The sequence below is a fragment of the Corylus avellana genome, chromosome ca2, assembly GCF_901000735.1.
Source record: "Corylus avellana chromosome ca2, CavTom2PMs-1.0".
NCBI lineage: Eukaryota > Viridiplantae > Streptophyta > Magnoliopsida > Fagales > Betulaceae > Corylus > Corylus avellana.
Genome location: NC_081542.1, coordinates 49375653 through 49402855, shown reverse-complemented (window position 1 = coordinate 49402855; position 27203 = coordinate 49375653). Strand labels below are relative to the sequence as shown.

The 27203-nt window shown below is 34.8% G+C and overlaps 3 protein-coding genes across 3 annotated transcripts; 2 read left to right on the top strand and 1 right to left on the bottom strand.

The window, feature by feature from the left end:
- Nucleotides 1-705: 705 nt before the first annotated feature.
- Nucleotides 706-6100, top strand: LOC132173018 (probable carboxylesterase SOBER1-like). Its single transcript, XM_059584581.1, has 6 exons — nucleotides 706-1061; nucleotides 2831-2883; nucleotides 3872-3995; nucleotides 4138-4259; nucleotides 5364-5471; nucleotides 5735-6100. The coding sequence occupies exons 1-6, from the start codon at nucleotides 800-802 to the stop codon at nucleotides 5822-5824; spliced, it is 759 nt and encodes a 252-aa protein (XP_059440564.1). The 5' UTR covers nucleotides 706-799; the 3' UTR covers nucleotides 5825-6100.
- Nucleotides 6101-10324: 4224 nt separating this feature from the next.
- On the top strand, nucleotides 10325-11378 carry LOC132171672 (uncharacterized). The gene has a single exon (XM_059583048.1). It carries the CDS (start codon nucleotides 10430-10432, stop codon nucleotides 11012-11014), a length of 585 nt encoding a protein of 194 aa, XP_059439031.1. The 5' UTR covers nucleotides 10325-10429; the 3' UTR covers nucleotides 11015-11378.
- Nucleotides 11379-17050: 5672 nt separating this feature from the next.
- On the bottom strand, nucleotides 17051-20256 carry LOC132172030 (serine/threonine/tyrosine-protein kinase HT1). Its single transcript, XM_059583454.1, has 3 exons — nucleotides 19175-20256; nucleotides 18366-18821; nucleotides 17051-17576 (listed from the first exon to the last, which is right to left on the bottom strand). Exons 1-3 carry the CDS (start codon nucleotides 19589-19591, stop codon nucleotides 17325-17327), a joined length of 1125 nt encoding a protein of 374 aa, XP_059439437.1. The 5' UTR covers nucleotides 19592-20256; the 3' UTR covers nucleotides 17051-17324.
- Nucleotides 20257-27203: the final 6947 nt, after the last annotated feature.

The following is a 27203-nucleotide window of genomic DNA, read 5'->3' as shown; positions in this document are numbered from 1 at the left end:
TTTCTCAAATATAATCCCAAATATACTGTTAGCACAGGAAAAACTTGGCTTATAAATTTCTCTTAATTATTTCACTATTTATAAATTACCATATGAGTTTGTAAATTATTTTGTAGTAAAAATTTAGAATGTAGCATTACTCAAGTTGTAGTGCCCAATCATTTACCCCAAATAAATTGTCAAATCATAATTTTTGCTCAATTATTTCATTAATTATGGGCTGCCACGTCAAAAAGAAAAAGAAAAAAAAATTAAAATCTAAACTTACAACTTATTTACAACTCTTTTGCAATTTGCTGTATGTATAAATATAAACATATGATTGAAGGCTGTAAAGACATTTGTGATTTATGTGACTTCAATTACAAATTAACATCGTTTAACAAATTGTAAAAGAGTTATTTTCATTGGATAATTACAAATCAGTAAGTTTTATTTGTTAATTTTTAACTTTTTGAAATATCTTTCCATTGTTAAGTGATGATTGTACTCTTTTCTTTTGTTTTTAATCGAACATGGTAAGTTGAAAAGATCAATTATAACTATTCTATCTGAACATGACCAAACAATATAGACATGCAAATTTTAATATTGAATATGACGTAAAAACATTGCTGCGACTGCCGCTTCATGTATTTGTGTGGCCTTGTTTGACGTACGACAGACGTTTGGGCCCAGTAACGACGACGGTATCACTGTCGTCCGTCGCTACTCTTTAGAAAGGAGCAAAGAGGTCTTTTCACACCTGTTTCCCCAATTTTGGGAAAAACTTGAAAAGGTAGACCATGGACGACCGGCGATGAAGCTTAAGCTATTAGCAAAGCCCATTGCTGTGATTGGAATCACCCTGATTGGCACCATTCTGTTCATACTACTCTCGCAGCCAAACCAACCCTCTTCAAAACCAGACCCAATGGCTCGGAGCTTTGTTCTGTGGCTGCATGTGCTGGGGGACTCGGGCCCTGCCAACGAACCCATCAAGACCCTCTTCAGTTCCCCTGAGTTCAGGAACACTGTTTGGTCCTTCCCTTCTGCTCCTTCCAATCCAGTCACCTGCAACTGTAAAGTCTATACCTTGAGTATTTACAATTAAGTTTTCTGTTATGGCTTTCTGTAGGTTTTGCTTTCTGGTATGTGTCTGACTGAGTTTGTGAATCTGGTTTGGTGATTTACTGTAATTTCTCACATGGGTATTTTCTGTTTTGTGGAATTGAGGGTTTTATATGCTTTTTGTCATGGATTTGGAGAGTAAATTCTTGTGGGGTTTGGCTTTGGTTTTTGTGTGTAATATGCTGTTTATGGCATTTTTTCGTTACCGATAACTTAGGCTATTTGTGAAATAGTCTGGCATGGGCTACAGAGTAGAATGTATATGGGTTTTAACATTATAATCGCGTTTGTTTTGTTTCAACCAAATACTTCTCTGGGGCTATAAGTTACATTTGTTAGGTGGATCTGATCTACCTTTCCTTGCTGGACCCTTGAATCATACTGAAAGCTGAACTGGTTTTAGTAGAACTCCAAACAATCAGTTGCTAGTCAATTTGTCTAAACCAAACAGTGCATGATATGATATACTGTAGGATATTTTTGCAGTGACAAATATTGGTTTGAACAATTGGAAATCTAGTTGAGTAGATGAGGGATCAAGTAGATAATATACAATTCTAATGTGACCACTTTTTCAAAACAATTAATTTCGTAGTCCAGTTTTTGGGAATATTATTTTGAAGGATTCCACAAAGGGAGCGTCAAGTTCTTTTTTGTCAGGTGGAAACATGAGGCATCATGATTTTCAATACATGACTTTCCTCACTTATACAGAGTAGAAAAATTCCGTACTACATTGAACTAGACAGTCAATGCTAGTTATGTGAAAGAAACTGATGTAAGGCTACAGTACATGCGTGTTTCAAAACTATGATACTTGGTGGTACTTGTTTATAAATTATACACATTCTTCCTTTCATGCTCTTTTGGTTGCAGACCTAAAAAATTTTGTAAATACTGATAGCATATTCATTTGGTTTGTTAATGGTCATTGGATTCTTAAAATGTGCAATCATGATGAACTTCTGATGTTGCATAATAGAAATAGAGATAGAATTTTATTCAGACTAACTATTTCATTTCAAGCGGGATAGACTATCCCGCCTGCTAATGCTTATCGGTCTCAACTCTTACATGTATAATTTTCATCACCTTAATAAAGTGGTTGTGTGTTTCATCTTCTTGGGTTGGTTTTGATGGCCCATGGGTATCAATAATGTTTTTCCTTATTTTTTTTATTTTTTATTTTTTATTTTTTCATGGTGTTTTGCCTGGCATGTTACCTCACAATTTGGCAATCTTAGTTGCAAAATTTTCACAACAAAGTAGAGTAGCAAATACAAGGTCATCCCTGGAAACCATAAAATGCCCTTTTGGTCTATGAATTAAACGGACATAATTGAAAATAAATTGTACCAAATATTCAGAGAATTGTCTTAAACCATTAAGTTTCCATATAGTCTTGAAATACTCATTTCAAGACTGTGGGATGTCCAGCCACCCTGGTATTTTATCTTATTGAAGTATTTTTTTTTTCATGACTGATTATTCCCGTCAATTTGCTCCGGTGATATCATTGGAAGCACTTCCTTGCTCTGTGTGTTAATAAACAGGCTTTCGAATAAATTTCGGGGATGCTTCTTGTCTTGAGAAAATAACCTCACACTAGTGGGCATTCCTCAACATCGACTATAACAAGTTAAAGATTTTCTCATTCTGATGAAGATGTTTTAAAACTTCTCTTCATCTAATGCCTTGCTGTCTTTGCTTCTCTTTGTAGATGGTTCTGTGATGCCTTCATGGTTTGACATTCACGAGATTCCTGTGACAGCTGTAAGTTATGCTTCCCTCTTTTTTTAAAAAAAAGGGATGTTTGTATATAAAATTGAATTGAACATTAAAATCGACTTTTTTTGGTGCTGATAAGGGATTTGATTGTTGATTCTTGTGTGAAGTAGAATTCTGTTCAATGGGTTGCGATTTACGTTTTTATTATACATATGGTAATTGGTCACTTTTAATGCACAGACTCTTGTAAATGATAAGCTCATCTGATAGGCATTAGTCAATTTGACTTGGCATTCATTTATGCATCCTCAAATGGTCTAAGGGCCTTAATAGGATTAGGGCTCAGCCAACACATCTGATTCACTCAACCTTCTGCCTTAGAGCTCAACCTTCTGACTTAGAGATGCCATAATCTTCTGGTACATTATTGTGTAGTGGGTTAGAAAAACATTGAAAATATGAAATTTTGGAGATTCTGTTATAATCATACCATTGATGTTTGATTGCATTATTGGCCTTTACTAGTATTTACCTGATCGTTAACTCTTTTCCTCTTTTAACTTGAGCGCCAAAAATCTCTGTTGGTATAGTTTACATGCACCATACCCATGCATGTGGTGCAAAATTCATCTCCTTGTCTAAATATGGTTGACCTTAAGGTCCACTCTTTTGAGGATCACAAGGTTTTTGTAGGTTTCTGACACCATCTCAAGTATTATGTGACTTTTTGTGTATTAAGAGGAATAGGCAACCAGTGAGAAGGATAACTGTGTTGTCTAGTAGATACATTTTATTCAGAAAACTGAGTTTGGCTAGCTTTACAGTTTATCGGGATACATCTCCATTTGAACCTTTTATGGATTACCATTGGTCGATGTCTTTGGAATTTGTCAGTTACTCTTGGACAGTTAAAAGTGATGTAGTAAGTGCATAAGGAATCTTCCAGAGGGGTTGTGAATTTACTTTAATACCATACTAGTTGATGATGCTGATTTGTTGAGCACTTATTGAAGATTATTCTGCTAACATTCAGGATTCTCCAAAAGATGAAAGTAGTGTGCTTAAAGCAGTTCAGAATGTGCATGCAATGATAGACAAGGAAATAGCTGCTGGCACAGATCCCAATAATGTATTTGTGTGTGGATTCAGTCAAGGAGGTTTCTCTTTCGCTCTCCCTCCCTCTTCAATACACCCCCCCCCAAAAAAAAAAAAAAAATCAACACGCACAGCAAAACATCTTTGCATTCATTGATTTTCATTAGTGCTGGTAATTTGAAAATTTTAACAATTCTTTTGCAGGTGCCTTGACCTTGGCAAGTGTTCTGCTGTACCCAAAAACTCTAGGAGGAGGTGCTGTCTTCAGCGGATGGCTTCCTTTTAATACATCTATAATAGAACAAATTTCATCAAATGCAAAGAGGGTACTTTCTTCAAAAATACTATGATTTCCAGTTTTAGTTTACAAACTTTATTTTTACTTTATAAATTTTTGGACCATAAATCTGGTTTTCCATTTTTTTTTTTCTTTCACTATATTTTCTTGACTTGCCATTCTATGAATATGAAATAAAGATCTTAATAAACATTTGTAGATGGACAGTCGACCATTGTGATGGTGGTGACATACATGTATTCATTACTCACTACAGCCTCCATCTTGACATATTTATCTCCTAAACTAGTTATGGAATTTGTTTTTTTCTATTTTTTGTTCAAATGAACTAGTACTCCTTGTGTGCAGGTTCAGTGATGCCATGTCAGATGGTAAGAAGCGTAATCTTGCTACTTGTAATGAGAATAATTTCTCATGTACAAGTTTTCATATTGTGTCACCAATAGTCGCATAGATTTAATTTGGTGATAGGTTCCATTTAAGTGGTGATAGATGGCTTGAAAGTCTCTGACTAAAACAAGTTGTATGCATCTAGTTCTAATGACTGACAATAACTACTCTTCAGACACAGTTCAATGCCAGATGCTTCCAAGAGATTACTCAGGTCGGAGGATCTGTATATCATTTCTAAGTACCTTCTAGTCCAAGGAAAAGATCTTGTTAGAATGAGCCAATATATTTGCTAATTTATCTAACTGTTAAAGTCCCACGGATAATCTCCTTTCCATATTCATAGGTTTGTATGTATACTTGTATGTGGGAACGTGCTTTAGGATCACCTAGTCATATCTACTAGAGAAGTGCTACACATCCCAAATTTTCTTTCCAAAAGCTAGTTCCCAAATGATGAATCACCATCTCATGAGATTTATTATTTTGGGAAGTGTGTCACCAACTCATGAGATGGTGACACATTATTTGGGAACCAACTTTTGGGAAGAAATTTTGGAATGTGTAGCATTTCTCTATCTACTAATAGGCTTCACTAGCATTGTCAAATATTCTGATCTTTTCGGGTGTAAAACCTTGAGTTGAAAAGGTTGAGGAGGCAAATTTGTATTATTTCTCTGTAAATTTTCTTGCAACTCTTCAACTTGCATATGTTTTGTTTCTGAACCTGAACGTTGCGCAGACACCAATTTTGTGGTCCCATGGGATGGCTGACAGAACTGTATTGTTTGAAGCTGGACAAGCTGGTCCCCCTTTCCTTGAACGAGCTGGTTTAAGCTGCGAGTTTAAGGTAATATATCTGTTAAAATATTAATTAAATAATCGAATTCAGCTTAAGCTTTTGGGATAATTGATGATTTGATATGGTATCAAAACGAAAGTCTTGAGTTCGAACTTTGTTGAGAAAGAGTTTAAGCTCACACGTGATGGAAAGTGTTAAAGTGTTTAATTAAATGATTAAATTTACCTTTGAGATAACCGATAATTTGACAATATCCAAATATTTCAGTACTTTTTTGAATGTCCTCTTCCTAAAAAATTTTGATTTGTCAGGCTTATCCTGGTCTTGGCCATTCAATAAGCCATGAGGAGCTGCAGTACCTGGAATCGTGGATCAAAACTCGTTTGCAGGGTTCTTCTTGAAGGCTTGGGTGGAAGAAGATTTTCACCTGATTACAATCATTGGCCTTTGATTTTCTGGTTGTCAAAGAACCAATATGTAAAGAGACAACATGATTGTCAAGCTACTTCGTATATTATGATGAAAGTAAATCTAAATAATGCTTTAATAACTTTTGTCTGAGGATTGTTCAGATAATGCAGAGAATAAAAACATGCTATTTAGATGAGCATGGACCTTACTTTGCTTTGTTCGTCACTGTTACTATAAACTATAAAGTGTGTGTGCATGCCTGTTGAGCCTGCTGTTCACTAATTGAAGATTAGACAGACAATTATTAACGGAGGGTGTTAATTGAAATTTTTTGAAACATTAGGGGGGTATATTGCAAATTTTTAAATATTGGGGTTCAAACTGAAAAGCACCTCAAACTTCAGGGGGTATAAAGTGAATTTTCTCTTCTATTTTTTTGGTAGAATTGGGATCCTTTCAATTGTCTACCCTCATAATTGGGGAAGCAATTGTGAGAAGCTCTCAACAAAGCCCACTTATTTGAGTAGGTGCTCAGACAATCCGAGTAGATGAGGCACCTTAATAGGGCATAACTTACGTGTATGATGTGATGCATATTGAATATTCTGATACAATATACTCCCTTTGCTTCCATCTTTTAAGGTTCTCTGCATGTGGCTTAGGTTCACTTTAACCTTAGTACCTAGGAGATTCCTTCTTTAATCCATGTTTTGCATCAAGTAATTTGTGCAAGCTTTTATCATCATGGCCTTTCAAGTGCATGAGACAATAATTATTAGCTGCAATGTGGCATCATGGCATGAACTGTTGAATTTTGAACAGAAGGAAAATACTGCACAGAATTTCATAATGATCAAAGGATAATTGTTTTTTTCTTTTCTAAATTGGATTGAACAACTTAAATTTTTTATTTATTAAATTAATATATGTCTTTAAAATGCGAATTCTCATATACACACACGCTCTAAAGATAAATATCAATTAATATTAAAAATACATACTCCAATCACAAGCTCTAAAATAACTAAATGATTTTCCTTACTCTTTTTGTGTGTCTATATGAGGTAGCCAATCCCCCTTGTCATTTTCATAGGACAAACACAAAAGTCAAAAGATTTTATATATATATATACAAAGTAGGGTACACATTACACATACCATTTGGACAAGTAATGTAGACCAAAGGGCTTCTAGTCCAAATTAATGGCAAATTGAGGAGATTTGACTTTATCCAAAAAATTAAGCAGCATTTGATATTATAAATGAAGAGTATAAATTAGCACGCTCCAATTGTTTTTTATTTTATTGTATTTTACAATGTAAAAGAGTGTTACTCAATCTGCACTTAGTATATATATATAATTTTTTTCCTAAACCCTCTGATTACTTTAATCTCTAATGTCCCAAGCCCCTCGTGTTGTCAACCATTATCAACTTTTCATGATCTTAAGAGAGAGAGAGAGAGAGCAATTTCAAACTTTATTAGCTTAATTTCAAACTTGACTGCAATTTTAAAGTCTTTATTTGCTTGGACAAAGTTTTTATACAATTGGATTCGGAGAAAAAAAAAATGACCATGATTATTAAATTGATATATGCTTTTAGAACATGTAATTCTTATATATATTTTAAAAAATACACATGATAATCACATATTCTATTAAAAATGCATGTAAAAATCACATATTTCAGTTAAGGACAAATGTCAGTATACACTATACACTCGATCCAAAAGAAAACTTCGTCTAATTTGCTTTGCCAACTCCCTTGATTTGACAAATTCCAACTCTCTCTTTTATCCTTGGTTCATTCAACCAAAGATCAAATAGCCAAAGCTTGTGAATTTAATTAATATGAGTATTTGGATTTAATTTAGTTATATATTGAACTCTAAAAACAAAAGCCAATTTATGCCCATAAGCCAATTTTTGTTTTTTCCCAATCTGGAGAGGGCAACATAAAAAGGAGTTTTCCTCTCATCCAAATTTTCTCAAATTTAGTTTATTAAATTCACATTTATTCTTAAAACATGTGATAAATTCTCACAAGTTTTTATTATTATTATTATTATTATTATTATTATTATTATTAATTTATTTAAATGCAAATGAATGACATGTTTTTATTAAAAATGTATGTAAAAATCACATATTTTAAGTGCGATATCAGTTTAATAAACTGGGTTGAAAGAATTTTCTCAAACTCAATTTGAAATAAAAAGCTAGAATTTAACTAGCTTCGTGTATAAAATTTTTTAAGGATGCGGTGTACGAAATTAGGGTTTACTTTATACGGGTGGATCCGAAGGACCCTGCCTTTGAATATTTATGCATTAATTCATAATGCTTCTCCACATTTTGGAAAGAAGTAATGTAAACTCAAATACATTTGGTTCAGACAATCAAATAGACACATTTTTTTTAAACAGTCATTTTACATACAATCTAAAATACAAGAGATTATGTTTGATAATTTTTTACATTACTTGCGAAGCCAACACAAAATAGACGAGGTAAAGATAAAGGATCCAATCAATTTGATTAAATAAATTTGATTATAATTAACATATACTTATATTTTAACACAATTAAAATTAGACACACGAAAGGGACAATGTGGATGGTCTGAAGGGTTAAAAAGAACAAGGTCAAAACAAAGAGTCCAGGTGGCCGGTGGCAAGGTGGCCGGTGGTCGATGGCACCTAACACAAGCCAGAGCAGTTGACTCGATTGAGTAAGCCGGAGTCCCGACCAATCCCCTCTCCCTACCCTCTCCCACCAACCCCAACGTATGAAAAGGGGCAGTGAAATAAGTGCTAACGCTGACACTCAACATAGGGTAAACCTCACCATTGTACGTAGGTCCCATCTCATGATCACTGCGTTAATCTCAGTCGTCCAACGCAAAAATCATATCCAATTCGTCATATCATCCATAATTCTATATTTTAAATTGGCTTATATATAACTCAATGATATATGTATAATTAATTAAATTTAAAAATAAAAATATTAACAGTAAATATAATTATAAAATGTAAAAGAACTTAATGATTATAAAGCATATATCATAATATTTATTAATTGGGCTTACATTGATTATGAATTTTAATTTGTTAAAATGGGTTTAACATACAATCTAAAATAATATGCCCAAATGTTATTGAATTATTAAATTGTGAAAATGTGTTGGGTCTCATTCTCTAATATATTTTTTGTTCATTTTTTTTTAAAAAAATAGAATTTATCATTGAATAATTAAAATTCACACGTAGATCTTACAAATTCAATAATAGTTTTTCATATTTCTTGTAAAGAGATGAACAAAAAAATATATAAGAGAATGAATTGAATCCGTGCTAGAGGTGAAAAATAGTAAACCTATATAACCCTATTAATTAATGTTAAAGTTTCATGGTAGGTAGGCTTTATAAATTTGTCTATATATATAGGTTAATTAGGTCCCCACCTTTTTTTAAAAAGTTTTTTATTTTTGAAAAAATTACGGTTTACTCCCTTAAAGTTGACAGTGTTTTTCAATTCAAACATCAAAGTTTCAATTTTTGCAATCCACCTTCACAAAGTTCCAATTTTTTTTTTTTTTTTTTTTTTTTTCAATTTGACCAATATTATCTCAAAATTTCTATATTGCCCCTAATTTTTATTTTTTACGAAAAAAAAAAATTTAGGGTGCAAAAATGGCCCAATGGCCAAAGGGGTGGTTATGGCCGCCCCGAATTTAAAAAAATAAAAAATAAAATAAAATTTATGGGCAATATGAAAAGTTTTGGATACAATTGGTCAAATTGTAAAAATTTGAAACTTTGGGGGGGAGTGGATTACAAAAATTGAAACTTTGGTGTTCGAATTGAAAAACATTGTCAACTTTGGAGGGTAATCTGTAATTTTTTTTTTTACATGTCCACACAAGAGGAGGATGTGGAATTCAAACTAGCCAGCTTCGCTTTATGAAGCATGGTCTTCAGTCAATTGAACTACCTCTTGAAACACTGTTAATGGCCATGTTAAGAAAAAAACAAGGAAGGAAAAATCTGATAATTAATTTTGCACAGATTTATTATGTTTTATTTCTTTGCACGCTTTATTGTAAAGTTTGATAAGTCTCATCTCATCAGTGCACTAATCTCAGTCGTCCAACATAAAAATCATGTCCAATAGATCATATCATGATTATTTTAATAGTTATTTTTTTAATTAAATAATTTAAATCTGACTATAACTTAATGATATATAGTTATAATGCACTAAACATTAATCATATCGGTAAAAATAAAGGGTTATTAAATCCTTTCTTTGATCGATTGTCACAAAGTATAATAATACCTTGGAATGATAAATTTTTTAAAATTATTCGATTAAAAATAATCTGATCCGTATCTATGCGACTGTGTCCCGCGTCGCACGTGATTCTCCCCCCCATTAATCAGCAGCTATTATACGTCACCAACTGCGATGCTCTTCTCTCTCTTGCTCTCGGAGAAAAAATTATAACCTCATCAACCTTTCAAAGTCCAAACCTAGTCTCTCTCTCTCTCTCTCTCTCTCACAGGCATCTCTGTCTTGAAAACCTTTACTATGAAGAAATTGTACCGCAGAGGGACCGTCCACCCGTCACCGCCGATCACCTCCGACGACCTGTCCTTCCTTCCAGCAACGATCCTAACCCTCACGGCGGTTCTCTCGCCCGAGGACCGAGAAGTGCTGGCCTACCTCCTCTTCTGCTCCAACAGTTCCATCAACTTTAACGGCCGCCAGAGGAGCACCGCCGCCCAGAGAGGAACCGGCGCCGATCACCCTCCTCAGTTCAACTGCAACTGTTTCCGGTGCTACAAGAGCTACTGGGTCAGGTGGGACTCGTCGCCGAATCGCCAAGCGATACACGAAATCATTGATGCGTTCGAGGCGGAGCTCATGGCGCAGAGTAAGAAGGGGAAGGGTAGGAAGGAGAGGAGGAAGAGAGGGTGCAACAGCGAGTCGGGTGAGTTGAAGCGGTCGGAGGCGAGTTCCGGGAAGGACGAGTCGGGCGAGTTGGGTGGAGAGAGTAGCAACAGTGGGCATGAGGGTGGTGGTGGTGATGGGGAGGAAGGCTTGGATAGAGGGTCGGTGAGAAAGCTTGTGAGTTTCATTGGGGAGAGGATTTGGGGTGTTTGGAGCCAATGAATTGGTGGGGGAAAGTGAAGGAAAACCAGAGAGAAGAAAAAAAAAAAAAAAAAGGTGGGTTTTTTGTTTTTCTATATATCATCTCCCTCTTAATTTTTGTTTTTTTTTTTTAATTTTTCTCTTTTGTATATTACCACCCTTTTACAATGTAAAAATGGGTAGTGTAATTTTGGATCATCGATCAAGAGCTGGTTTTGTTCGAACAAAGACATCCAAATTGATGTTCCTATAATTATTGTGGTTTTCTATCTTTTTCTGTGAATATTGAATAAGTTTAGGAGGAAGCTTTTATCTGTAAATGGCTTTTTGTATAACTATTTGGACTAATTCCATCAAATATGGAAAGCTTTTGGTTGGAAGATCACCTTCTTGTGTAATCAGACATTAATTGTTGGGTTTTTGGCATTGATCAAGCACTTTTGCTCCTAAGTAGTTCATTTTTTGGTTAATTATGATTCCATACATGAACAATTTGAAGGGAAGGGGGGGTAGAAGAGAAACATAATATTAAATGGAACTTGCAATTACATTTTTCCAATAAAGGTGGAAAATGAGTTTTTTTTTGGGGGGTGGGGGTTCTTTTGATATAATTTGCTTTTCATGGGCTTTTTTTTTTAAAAAAAAATTTTATTTATTTGGAAATGGAACATGACAACATGTTGCCAGGTGAAGTATCGTTTGGTGCAAAGGTTGGAAGAATCGGCGCGTTTCGTTGTTTTAGAGATGAAACCCTGTCGTTTTGTACTTTGGCTTGGCTTTATCGTCCTTGAAAAAGTCTGTCTCGGCAAAATGGTCCCTCAATTTTTGTCATAAACGCTGGAAAATCCCAGACATGCATAAATTTCCATTAATGTTCGCTCTGACCCATTCATTCATATCATGCCCCGACCCGTCACTGTCTTTAGTTTGTCTTAATTTCAGTGAAAAAAATTACTTATTTTCTTAAAAAGAATAAACAATGAAGATGGTCAGTGAAAAATTAACCAAACTATTTATCTAAATTTACTCTTTATTATTATTTTTTTTTTACAGAAAATCTCCACGACTTTTTCGTATCATCTTTATTGAAAATTAGAAAGTAAACATGTGTATTATATAGAGCTACTCATTTAAGCATGTGTTACGTGGTTTATTCATACCAAAAAAATGGATTCAACTTTCATTTCACTTGAAACGGAAGTCGAAGCAGCAGGATATAAGATTAAATAAATTAATCTAATTATTCGTTAATTTGTTAATTTTACATTGAATTTATATTGAATTTACAAGTCATGTAAATAATTATCGGTTTTAAATGTTGTGTGTCGAATTTGGATCGTACTAAAATATCAATATAAAACTATATAATTCAATACTAATTCGATTAAGGGTACTGGTTCGATGGCACTTGAAAATTTCTAAATAGTCAAGGTATGTACTAAAGTATGGACTTGAATCTCTGCAATAAAAAATTTTCACATATGTTTGGCTGAGTCAATTTATGGCTCAGTCAGACATGAGAGAGCGCGGTTCTCACAGTCTATGCATTTTTTGTACAACTCTCAACGGGTAGATGTCACCATTGGTATTTTGCTCAGGAAAAAAAAAAAAAATCCTATCAATTAATCAAATAGTTCAGATTCCTTCACTATAATTGGTCAATTTTATATTAAATATGTATCAAATTTGCAAATCATATGAAAAATACATCAATCATAATTGTTGTATTGGTATTTTGTATGGTAGAGTAGACAAAAAAGTATGTGATGGGATAGGTTGGTGTTGCAATTGACGAGGTCGGCAAAAGCAAGGCTTCGATTAAAGCAAAGGGAGCTGAAAAGTCCCACTAATGCTCGAGTCCAAACTCCCTTTTCGTTGTTCCCCAAGGCCATTTATTTATTTTTATTTATTTTCCCATAAGTGTGTGAAATCAATTCAACCCCATTTTAAAGACAAAACTATTTTAATAACCAAATGGACCCAAACAAGCTTTATAGAGTAATTGGGTGTATGTGTTGTACCCCATAACCCCACCCAATGGCTCAATGGTTATTGAACACCCTATCTTGTTGCTCATGTTAGGTTTTTAGTGCATTGGTTACTCAGGTTTTGCTTTATGAAGCATAATCTCCTTAAAATATCTATGCTTTTAAGTTTTATATTGCACAATTGGGATCACGATCTTCTTACTAGACTCTTCGAATTTCAAATATATTCAAACAATTTAACAGAGATCGCAAAACTCATTTATTTTTTAGAGTAAACAGAATTCACAATAATCACATACATTCTATACGTCAATTTAATAGACTGAATTTAAAAAATTTTCTCCGACCAAAATGGAGAAAACTTTGTCAAAGTGATTCTTATTGGAAGAATAATTGTTTTAATCTTGCATAAGCTATTGCCCTAACTCTATTCTTACAGCATTACCAAACAGTCCATACTTTCTACTGAACCATTTGTAAGCATATGCCCATTGTGCTGTCTTACGAGGCCTGCACCGTTCAGAACACAAACTTTTAAGAAAGGGTCTCTTCCTACCTGACAAAGGTTTTTGTTTCTTCTGTTTGTTTTTGTTTTCTTTTTCTGTTTCTTTTTCTTTTCAGAGTGGTGGAAAATTTTGCTTGTTATTATTCTGATGTGTCTTTGGAACTTCTAACATATACTTTTAAATAAAATTCATATGTCAAATACATGTCGGTTTAATTAGGAGTGACAAAATCCATATAAGACTATATGGATCAAATCTAACCCGATTTATTATATTAAACGTACTCAAACCTCTAAATTCGAACTTGTTATTTTTGTACTAGATTCGCGGGTTGTATAAAAAATTATCAGTCTTTACATTGCGTTTCGGGTTAGGGTCGTATTGAGACATGAGCGTAAAATTATATAGGTTAATCATATATTAAATGGATCAAGCCTCTAAATCCAAACTTGTTATTTTTCTACTAAATTCGCGGGTTGTGTCAAAAATTGTCAGCCTTTACATTGTGTTTCGGGTTAGGGCTGTATTGAGACACGAGTATAAAATTATATAGGTTAATTATAATCTGATCAATTTAATTAAACGGGTTAAACCTCTAAACCATATCTCACTAATTTTGTGTTGGTATAAAAAATTGTGAGCCCTATATTTAATAGATTCGATGGAAAATAAATTATTTGAGTTCATTACAGGTGAAGGGTGCATGGGTAATTTAGTCAAAAATGGAACAGAATATATATTTGTTGAGGAAATTTTGCACCCATGTCTTTATCTCTTTGTTCTATTACTTAAATATTGTTATCTCAATTGAATTGGCAAGGGCATCTTTGAAATGTGGATCTCTGCCTGCTTTGAGTTAGGCCAATAAATACAGAAAGTGGGAACAATCGTCTCATTCTCATGTCTCGGTAGCCCTAGCACATATTCCCCTACCATAATCTCACCATACCAGGCACGCAAGCATCTATTTGAGCACCACCGTACACGTGTCACTTGGAGGCCCTCATATATAGATCCTTGATACCCACCACTGTCTCCAATTATATATATATATAATCATCTCTAAGGATTAAAAATATTTTAGAGGTTCTTTAGGTATCTTTCATTATCGAATCGCTCCCTCCATACTACTTCGGTTAGAGTTTGTAATGATGTATGTATAACGTTCCGTAATACTATGGCATGTGTCCAACTCGCACAATGTTATTTTAATCATGTCATATTGATGTCAAGTATTGACACCCGCCGTATCAATTAAAATGCCCACATCAATAACCAAGAAACAGGTAAAAAAAAGCTTAAAAAAAAAAAAAAAAAATTGACGGATTAGCCCTGACGAGGATATACTTGAAAGAAAAATGTTATATACCATCCATTTATCTTACCATACTAACACGGTAACGTGTAGTAATTATTAGATCAACCTTTTCCGCTATCCGATAAATGGACATGTGGAGGGCATAAATGGCTACTATTGGCATCCAAGTTGTAGGGGAGCAAGATGGGCAAAAGTATAAATTTGAAAATCTCAAGTAGAGTTTACAAATAAATTTGCTCTGCTTCTTTAGCTGTTGTTTGCTAGCTTAACAAGTCAATGCTTACATGACTGCACGATCAAACTTTTGTGTGATTCTACGCGTATTCGCCAAACTAATATCAATAAGTATTATTGCGCCTTTGATTAACTAATTGATTAAGCTTTTTCAAGAGATTATGCTAATCACTATCTTTCAATAATCTAAAGTATTAGGACTTTTTGCACACCACAAAATTTTTCTCTAAATTGGCCGGATTGAAAGAAATTCTTTTAATTTAGTCCGCTAAATTGATATTTGTTCTTAAAACACGTGATTCTTGCATGATGCTCTAATTATTTTATTAAAAAAGCATGTGAAAAATTACATGTTTTGAGAATAGATATCAGTTTAATAGATTGAATTGAGTGAATTTATTCCAACTCAATTTAGACAAAAAACAAAAAAGAAATACTTGATTTGTTACTGTGTTTTGAAAAATGATTTTGTTTTTAGTTTGAATTAGTCAGAGATTGAGCCAGACTTTAGTACGAGTAGGGGCCACAGGCTAAAAAATTTAGCGGGTAGGGGCCAATTTCCCTTATCTTTTTTTTTTTTTTTTTTTTTTCCTTGTGCTGGCGGTGGCAGCTACCCTAACTCCGTTCTTGAAATTAGTGTTTTGATATGACATAAAAGTGAAAACTTGTTTCTAAAATAAAATGTTTTAAGGAATGTTTGCTTGAAAAGAAAAAACAGAAGACAAAAAAACAAACGGTGGAACGCGTCGGTGATTGGTTTTCAAATCATCTGATCAAGAATTGTCAAACGAATCTAAGCAAAGACAAAGCTCATCCACAATAACAAGAAGGTCACTAGAGCTTTTGTTGCCACTTATTGCAACCTTAAAGCTCACGTTAAAGTGTGAGAGGCATTTAGAGCTTTTTTTTTTTCTCAAAATCAACCTGACGTGTTTGACTCGGTCTAGTGTAGATGGACCTAAAAAAGACAAGAACAGTTTTATTTCATGGACAAATTAACCTAAAGCAAAATGTTTTAACTTTAGTAAAAATGTAAAGTTTTCCCCATAGTGTATCGAAAGGTATAACTGCGGTGATTCTATCAACCCCGTCGGGCAAAAATACGCGCCTTGATTTGGCAAGGTGTCTATGTTCATGCAATGCTACGAAAATAAGTTCGACTCCGTTTGATCCGGAGATGGGATAGACACATTGTGGGCTGTGGTGGTTCGATCCGCAGGCAAAATTATGCAACTCGGGGCCAATTGCTTGGAAATTGTCAAGTGGATCCATCATTGTCATGTTGCAAGTAGTTCTTCCAAATGGTGCATGATTCAAGCTCAACTTTGGCAAGGATTGAGGTTGAGATGAATGCTAGTGGGCTGGGCCTATTGTTGGGCCTCCATTCAACATATTAGCTTTTGGACACAGATTTAATGTTAGCATGGGCCTGCCAGATTTTTTCACCGATAGGAGGACGACTTCGGATTGGAATCTCGTACAATTGGTGTGCACGAATTGTAGTATAATTTGAGCACCCCAATTGTAAGGGATCCTAATTCTCAGACTTTAGAGTATCTTCTTGCCTTGGAGAAGTTCTTCTTGCCTTGGAGAAGTTCAAGAAACAATTCACAAGATTGGTATCTCCAGCACATGTGAGAGAGAGAGAGAGGCCATATGGAACCCACCAACCCGGTCCAAAATTTATTTGGGCAAGTGGATTTCATATAAGCTCACTCGACATCTCAATTCAAATCAACATGGCCTTAAACCTCAACTTTAGAAACAAAATAGAGTATGCTTTAATAAAAGAACATACTTGTACATCATATTTGTACATTGCAATAACTAAAGTAAGGAAACCAAAATACTCTTCTGCATTCTAATAAGATTAGGGCATACCAACACGAATTAGACCCACCCCCACCCCCACTTGGTAGCTACTACTTGGGTGATGAAAGATGGTACATATGATAATATACCAATGCAGCATATTTACTCTTCTTCTTTTTTTTTTTTTTTTTTTTTTCTTCCAATTTTTTGGGTATATGAGCATATTTACTCTTTCTTTGTAATTGTACAGAAAAGCAAGCACATATAATCAACTTATTGAAAGTAGGGGAACTACCAAATGGGGGCCCAACAATCACTCCTTGTGGAGTAGACTGATATGCCTACAGTGGAACACCAACCTTATAATCTTCAAATACAGTCACAATAGCTAGTTGAAAAGAAATTTAGCTACTGTTTAATCTACTGACATGATTACCTAAATAGGGAGGCAATAATAATACCTTCTAATGGAGTCAGGCATGTACAGGTATGGACGAGCTGCTCGTGGATACGCAGCCTTTCAAGCGTTCGAGAATGGCATTCCGGCTGACCAGCCTCGAGTGGTGTGTAAGAGGAAGGCCGTCCTTGACACACTCATCATACTTCTCCAAAGCAGAAACAATGTCACTGAAATCCGGCCGCTTCGAGGGGTTCGCTGCCCAGCAGCGCTTTATGAGGTGTGCAAGTGCAGGCTGACAACTAGCTGGTAATGGAGGGCGCTCATTCTGCCATTCAATGGAAACATTATAAAGAAAATTAGCATCTGTATGGCACATGTAACTGCATGCCTTTCCATTTTCTTAATAAATATAGAAGGAAGATCATGCCCATGTCTTCCTTTTGGTAAAATTTTAGGCCAGAAGAGCCCTATATGTAGCAGGCTACTAAAGGGCCACTCAAGAGACTTGGAGCAGAGCACATCAAACAACTTATGCCATGAAAAACTCGTCTTTCTCCATCTTTGGGTTAAAATGGTATGGCTTTAATAGCCATAGTGTTCAGGCTTTCAAACTACAGTAGACATAGACATAACATGACTAACTATGAAAACTAGATATGCCGCATGGATTTTTCCTCTGCCTTCAGTTAGTATATAGGCCTATAACAGCCAGCAGATCCCCTTTGCAGACAGCAGATTACATGTGCCAGTGCTAAGTAACTTAAATAACTTAGAGTAATGGTTACTAAGGTTTTTTTGCCTTGTTTAATTAAATACCAAATAGTAGCCACTCATTAATTTGGCAAACTTGATGAAAGCATTTAAATGGGAAATCCACCAGGTGATTAATGCTCTACAGTCTAGCTAGTTTTACTATTTTGATCAATTCAACCAAAAGTATATAATGAACTAGTTGGACTTTAGCCAGAGATATGCCAATAGGAGTCCTTAAAGATAGACATCAGAAATTCAAAGGCAGAGAAGTATGACATTGCAAGAAAGCAAGCAAGTAGTTTAAATACTGCATAGAAAACTTAGAAGGAAGGATTTAGCATTTCGGATATAGCTAGCTGACCTTCTCAGCCACAGCAAATGCAGCCTGCACAGGAGTCATCCCTTGAAAGGGAAGCAAAGCTGTTGTGAGCTCCCATAGCACAATCCCGAAACTGTACACGTCAACCTTCCGAGTACAAGGTTTCTCCTTGATCATCTCAGGTGCCATCCAACGGTAAGTACCCTTGTTTCCCTTAGTTTCCTGGCACTGTGTCTCAAGACATGACGTACCAAAATCTGCCACCTTAACCCTCATTTCATCATTAAGAAGCAAGTTATTTGATTTGAGATCTCTATGGATCACCCCTTGTGAATGAAGATACTCCATTCCGCGGGATATGTCAAGAGCTAACCTCAGTATTGTTTCTGTTGAAAGAGAGTATGGTTCTTTCTTGTTAAGGTACATCCTCAGTGTTCCTTGTGACATGTACTCGGTGATAATACAATAAACAGGAGGCTTTTTACAAGCTGCAATAAACTGTAAAGAAGATGAATCAGCAATTTGAAAGGAAGATAAAAGGGGATGTGGATTGAAGTACTGAGAAAAGGCAGAGGGAAAGGTCTTTTTTTCATTAACTATGGCCCAAGATTAAGTGAAATCAGGAATTCTAGCTGACAAAGGCTTTGATGAACTTAGTAGGATACCCTGAAAATTTGAGGTTTTAATTGAGCAAGTAACAGAATTCCATAAGCAATTTCATTAGAACAAAAAAAATCAGTGAGAATAATTTTATATACACCAAACTATAATACCGATAAGAATAATGATAATAGTACTAAATTGAAATTTTGTTTTTTTGTTTTTTTTCCAACTTTAGCATGAAAGGTTACCTGCACTATATTTGAATGAAAGAGACGTGAAAGCAAGGCAACTTCAGACTTAAATTGCTGCTCCAATAAGGTTCTAGTCTCGTCCTTCTGGTTCGGAATCCTAACCATTTTTACAGCCACAGCTCTCTGCTTGTAAATTCCACGGTAAATTCTACTATGTGCTCCTGAAGCGAATTTGTTACCGATAAAGAGCTGTGAGAGATCGGCGGTCCATTCTTCCTGATCCTCCTTTGATACCTCCCAAGTCTCCACATTCTCTGAATCCAAAATCATAGACCATGAGTCCAAGCTATCAAATCTCCTTCTTTCCATGTTTTCCATGTCAGAATTCAACTGGGTCTTGGACGAGGAAGGTATTGAAAAGTGTTTGCTCTTCGACCTTCGAAGGCGAAGCATGTGGAAACACGAGGTTGCCATTGAAGCTGTTGGCGAGCTCCTCCAAAAAACTCTTAATATGAAATGGCTATGTGAAATTACAGAGAATTTTGTATCAAAGCAAACAATCCAAAGGAATTTTCCTTCTGAATGTGTGAATTGATTTGAGGAAATGCATGAACTGATTCAGAAACATGGGTTTCGAAGAGAAATGAAAAAGAAATATGGGTTTTCATGAATTATTATTAAAAAACTATGAGAGATCGAAGACTACCCACCGAGTTTTTCAGAAATAAACTACAGAGAGAACCAAAAAGACTTAGAGATTTTTATCCCAACCATTTGTACCAAAACGGTCATGAATGGGTGAAAACCTCGTGAAAATATATATATGGGAACGAAAAACATAGAGAGAAAGATAATGGGGTTTCATGGTGTCAAGGATTGTAATGGAAGGAAGAAGAAATTCATGAAAATGAAGATTTTCCAGAGGAAGCAGATTTTCACGGTTGGCTCTAATAGGGGGATCATCAAAAGGATTAGGTCCTTTGGCAGCAGAAAGATGAATTCAAAGGCACAGATTTCAGGGACCTCCCGTGATTGCTTGGTTTAAAAAGTAGACTTTTTTGTACACAGAGAGAGACAGAGAGAGAGAGGGAGCCTTTTTTTTCTGGACCGAATTAAGCTCCTTCTGTTTCTTGTTTCTGTTTTTGTTTCTTTTTTCTGCATCATCAATGCGAAGTGGCCACAGTGGCAAAGGTTCTGAGGTTCATCATAGATTAAGCTTACTTTGCCCGCTTTCCAGTCTTTGCAAGCTTGGCATATATCCCCATCCTTTTAACGGTAACACAACATCGTCGTACTGGAAAAACAAAAACAAAAAAAAAACAAAGAAAAAGTCGTACAAGTGGCATTTACAGGTGGGCTTGTTGGGTTGTTGACACCTGGCAAATCATTAGCCGTCTGATCTCAGCGATGTCGCGATGAAGAACATGATTCTCGTTCTTAGTTAAGCACCGCATGCATGCATGCATGCATATTAATTGCATAATTGGGTTAAAATAGTATGATTAAATGTCATATTAATCACAAAAACAAATAGTTAATATATTTAATTGGGGTTAAAATCTATAAACTAGAACTTTAATATTAATTAGAAGGATAAGTAATATTCTAAAATATAATATCATAATCTCTTCCAAGACTCATATTATCTTATATCATCCTACTCTTTCATATATTGTACGTGATTTTGTTGGTTTGGGTTTTGAGCATAGGATTTATATTTAATTTTTTTTTTTACAAACTGTTCATAATTGTTGAAATGATTTAGAAAAAAATATGACTTACCAATTTAATTAATTTGTAACATACTTATCAAACATTTTAGACTAAAAATGGAACAAAATAATAATAATAATAATAATCAAACAAACAAGTAGAACAACAAATCACCTATTGTTGTACGATAAGTATTAGAGAGCCAAACAAATCAACCTAAAATTTTTTTAAACTGATGTAGCAGACTGTGAATGACAAACAAGAAAGAGAGAATTACATTTTTTTTTTTAATTTAAAAACTCTTGTTACGTCATTTTAAAAGAAAAAAATTTAATTAATTTGTTTGGCTCACTATCACTTCTTTTATTGCATAAGGTGAGGTTCCAATCAAAATTATTTGCAATCCCTGTTCTGTGTCGTCTCTCCCAAGTCGGAATGCATTGTCTTTGTCAGCTATTAATTGTGCATTGGATAGCGTCCCTTATTCTTTACGGGTCCCTTATTCTACAGGGTAATATTGATAGAATATATTTCCATATATATTTGTGAATACAATACAAATAAAAATAAGGTAATCAAATTACAAAGATTTGATTATCAATTACAAGGATTTGATATGAAATTATGATTTGGATTTGATTGTAATCACAAATATATATTAACAAATATTGTCGGCCAGTCCCTTACTTTAAAAGAGATAATATTGCCATTTCACTTTTAAATAAAAAGGAAATGATACGTTTTCTTCATTTATCCTTTTTCTAGTATTGAATAAAAAAATAAAAAATAAAAGCAATGTGATGCAGTTTTATCAACTCCTATGAATATGAAACCAAACAGTAAGAACTTAATTTTTGTAACGGGTCATACGTCAACAATGTTGGAAGTCCCACATTGCTTGAGTATTAAGGAGATTGTCAATTTATAAGGTGAGGGGAACCTCAACTCTTGAGCTAGCTTTTGGGTTGAGTTAGGCCCAAGACTCATTTCTAACATGGTATCAGAGCTTAACCCAATTAATTGACTGTGGCCCACCGTCACCAATTGTCGCACGTGTTGGCTTGGATGTTCTCCCGCCACATGTGAGGGGGCGTGTTGGCCACATTGCCTAGGTATTAAAGAGATTGTCCATTTATAAGTTGAGGAGAAACATCAACTCTTGAACTAACTTTTTGGTTGAGTTAGGTTCAATACCCATTTCTAACAAACAAGAGACTTTGCTCATAAGACTCTTAATTTTTGGCGCTTGTGACTTGGGCCTGACTTCTCAGGCTCAGGGCCGTATTCTTCACCTAGGCCGGTCGGGAGATTTCTCATTTCATGACATGAGATGAAGAGGCAGCTCTGATGGTGCTAGGCGGCCAATGCCATCTCCTCTCTCTTTTTGACTTGCTAAATGCCCGATTGTCTGCTACTTTCTCTGGTTTGGTGCTGGCGGCTACGTTCATAACTCTTTCTTCCACTTCTCATAATTTTGTGGGGATTACTCGATAGCTGAGAAAAGGGAATGCACAATATAATAGAAGTTTGCAAACTCTCAACCAAGAAGGGGAATTTGCTGTGGTTTAATCTCTCACCAAGAGTAATAGTAAAAACTTAAGCTGAGAGATTAAACGTATGCGAATCCCCCTTCTTGGTTGAGAGTTTGCAAACTTCTGTTATACACCAATTCAACTATTTATAATGAAATATATATATATATATATATATATATATATATATATATATATATATATATATATATATTCTTCTAGTATCGAATCATAAACATAAATAAATAACAAAACACATAAACATAAAATATGAACTTACATCCAATCCTGGCGGTGGCCTTCATGGAATGGCCCTTGTTCTTATATGCCTCCAACACAATCATTCTCCAAGTAGCACCTCCGTTATCTTTTTGATCATAGAATGTGGCATTACCGATCAACCTTGACCCGTGTACGTCTTTTCTTCTTTGACCAATAGTTAATTGTATCTAGTTCATCATCACGCGATATTTTTCGGCTAAAAAAATACAATCGATCGCACTTTTGAGGAATAGGGTAAATTTGCAAAACCCTATATATATTCTTATTGAGGCTTCTCACAACACCTAAATTTTGGAAATAACTTCGCACCAACTGTGGAATTGGCTGTGTTGGGTTTTGAATTGTCAAATTCAGTGACAAAATACATTCATCTGCAATCCCGTCAGCAGTGCATACACGAGGTGTTGTGTCAAGAGAAGACCTATAAGATGTGGTTAAGCTTAACCAATCATAATAGAAGACCTATATGATATGGTTAAGTTTAATCAAATCGGAATTCTTTAATTAGAGTTAAAATAGGATTTGAATAAAAACCGAATGTTTCATTCACGGTTGTTTGAAAGACACACTATTACAAACGCTAACGCTCTACTAATGGCGACTGACGTAGCGATAGCGAAAGACTAATTTTTTTGATTTGATAATAATTCAAATGAGTGAGTTTTACATTACAAACCAACCTATTTATATAAGAGGAATACTTTTTTTATAAGAGAGTAAACAAACCTACTCCTCCTAGTAGTGAAAATAAACCAACTCCTAGTAAGAAAAGTAAACCTTTTAAACATAACCCACCCTAATAGGAAAATAAAATAATTTCTTAATGAAAAAAATCAAATAAAATCTTATTTGGCTTTAGTGGGAGACGTGTGAGTTGAGACACATTCAAGCTTATATAATAGTTTAAAAAGCTCTTCCAAAAAAAAAAAAAAAAAAAAAAAGTTTAAAAAGATTCTTTCAATAACAGGCAAATTGGTGGGAGATTCCTTGTGGCTTATCACAATATGGGGTTAAATGTAATATATTTATTTATATATTTATCAATACAATCCTCTCTCCAAATCAGATTTTCACTTTTTGCCTTTTATTTTATTTTCTGGTTTCAAAACAAAAGCATGCATTAACAAAAAAAAACACAAAAATCTTTATATCAAGTCAAAACATTTTTCAAAACCAAAAACAAAAATACCCCAAAACACATTAACAAACACAACTTAAGTTTTAAGGCTCTTCCCAAACTAAGAATTTCCAATACAATAATTAATAACCATTATAAATATAGAAATGTTTACTTAAAAGGAAACAAAATTCTATGAGTTGAAGCCGCCCTCTGTTCAATTGTCTTCGTGATATATTATTGCCAAGACGGTGGATAAACGATGTCGTATCTGCTCCAATTCTGTGGCATTCTTGAGAATATAGTCTTGCAGCTGCAATTAATTATTGGCTTAAGGAACAATGAATTATTTCCAAATAGGTCTATCCTTAGCATCACTTCAAAAAAAAAAAAAAAAAAAAAAAAAAAAAATTATGAATAAACATCAATTTTTGGAATTCTCAATAGTTTGCATTAAATTTGGATGCCTTGATAGAGAATGATGATGTCACCTACTTTTTTATATATAAAATTTGGGGGGAGGGGGAAGCAGATAAAAAAAATTGGCACAATTTAAAAATACAAAATATATATCATTAAGAGTTTGGAAATTAGCAAAAAAGAAAAAAAAAATCTTGGATTTGGCAAGGCTTACATGCTTGTTTGTCATATAACCTAGAGTCTCAATTCACATAGTTAGGTACCACAAACTACATAAAAATAAAAATAAAAATAAAAGAAGGTACCACAAACTACATTGGAGAGGAACGTAACACCCCACCCCCAATATGAATATGTCAAACGTCAATCTTTTACACAAGAAAGATAATTCATTAAAAATAGAAAGGAATAACCATTTCTATTCATTTGTTTGCTTTTTTTTTTTTTTTTAATTGAAGGAAAATCATTCTTATCTCATTAATAGAGGAATCAAGAGCATTAAAACTCTTACAATCACAGAACATAACGTTCTGAAAAATCCTAACCAAAGCTAAAAGATCAAAGTCATAACTAAAAGATTACACATCAAAGACGTCAAACATCCATTAACCTATAACTAATCTTCAGTTGGAATAACAGATCTGCGCTAGGCAGACACAAACTAATGCATAGGTAGCTCTTATTCTTCGACCCTGGGATCAAAAGGACCCCATGCCGACACACATCCTCCTAAACCCGAAAGCCAGGATATCGTTCACATCCACAACCCCAGGAGCCTGGACCAAAATAACAAGCCAATAGATCAAGAGAGAGGACATGGCTTTATTATAAGTAGCAAGAAAAACAAGAAAAATACAGGGAAAATCAAAGCAATACAACTAAAAATTTTAAAATAGGAGCACACTAGGCGGATGACAGCAGCCGGAAGAAAAACCGATCGCGTGCTTGCCGGAAACCGATGCGTAGATGGCGTTGGAAGCACATTGCGGTGGGGACGCGTGAAAAGACCTAGCAGAAGACAGTAAACGGCAAAGCTGGCGCGGAGGAGATCGGCGGCGCACTCAAAGAATTGGGGGGAAGTTTGAGTGAATCCCTCATGAGCGGCACCCACAAAGTGTGTCCAAACAAACACCTAACAAGAAAAAATAAACAAGCAAACAAAGAACAACAACAGGGAAAAGAAAGCGAAATCCAAAAACAAACACAGATCGGGGAAGAGAGGGAGGGAAGGAAAATGGGGAAGGGAGGGGGGAACACTCAACTGTGCCTATTCATTTGTTTGCTGACAACACATAAATGACCAAATTTTTTAATTAAATTTTCAAAAAATACCCCAACAAAAGCACAAGGGGTGGGCCGGCCACTGTTTCTTTTTTTTTGGGGGGGATAAAATAGAAGGATTTTTTAGTGGAAAAAAAAAAAAGAAATTTTGAAGCTATTATATTCCCCATAAATAGCTATTCATGCCCTTTTGGGGGGAATAAGTGAAGAATAATTATTCTAATTATTCCTAGGAATAATGGAAAAACCAAACGATAGGAATGAATATTCTATTTTTTTTTTTTTTTTTTTATGACGATGAACTCCTCCTAAGCAGAATTACTTCGTGTACTCACCCTTGTCAGATAAACTTGGAACCCATGCACAGTGCCCCTCCACACAGATCAGGTAATATTCCGGCTTCGTCAACGGATTGACCCCAAGAAATTATTTGCACCAAAGTGGATTAGAACCTTAGACCTAATGGAAATGCCACCAAGACAAAGGGAAGGTCCTTACCACTTGACCCAACCTCTTGGGGTTACAATTATTCCATTTCTTAACTTATTATTGTCTACCAAACGTGACCTAAACTCTAAGACTTTACCTTATGCTTCTCTCTTTTCCATTTAGTTCCTTAAAAAAAGAAAAAAAAAAAAATCTAATTCACAGCCACAACCATTTAATTTTAGAATCCTTGTTTACAAAAGCTCTAGCTACCCTTAAAACCACAATCCTTAGTGTTAACTAACAACCAACAAAGCTACCCCTCAGGGTGCAACCTATTGGTCAAAGGGTGCCATAGACTCGGATATCCTAAGTTCGATTTCGCACTAGGAGTTTCCTTGGATTACCTAATATACAATTCTTGCGAGTGGGATTGTGTATTCGGGGTTTACTCCTTAAGGGTGGGTCCAAAGGGCCTTACCTTAGAGAGGTTCCACGTCATTTAAAAAAAAAAAAACCAACAAAACTAAAACCCCTAGCAAATAATTGAACACTTATTTCACACTACAATACAAATGACATTATTATAACCCACATTATTTTCCAGATGAGTAATGCCATACATCACATTTTTTATCTCCTAAAGCTGATTTGGCGTAGTCTCACATAGCATATGGTGCATGAAAATCGGTTTTTTTTTTTTTTGGGGGGGTGGGGGGGACCAAGCCACATCAACTTGGGAGATAAAAGCATGGAGTATAGAATTACTAATGAAACCACAAACCAATAGCATTTTAGATCTTAAAGTACTAGTTTTGACTACATCCTACTATTAATCTTTTTTCTGTATTCTGTAATAAATATGGTCCAAGAGTAACTATTTTAGATGATTTATTGCAACCATTGACTATGGAATATGGAAAAGTAGCTCCTCCTGGTTGATGAAACACTCCTTTGAATGGTACCCGAATGACTTTATTCAGGAATATTTTGGAGATTTAAATTCTTCCATTTTTTTGGGATGAAATTTCAATGAATTGATTAGCAAGAATTACAAACTATATTTAAGTGTATGCATCCATGTGGTCATGTGCAAGAGAGAGAGATTGAGGCACCTTTCCTCTGGAATATGCTTCGAATATATGAACAAAGTCTCGTACATTAGGCACTCCTTTCCTAAGTAAGGCAAATGCTCGATATAAATCGTCATCCACATTATCTGGAGAGCTAAAGGTTATACACACAGTATGTAAATGCTTCAAAGGAATCGGCAGCATGTCTGCCTTAAATAATGCCTGCAATATTACGAATGTCA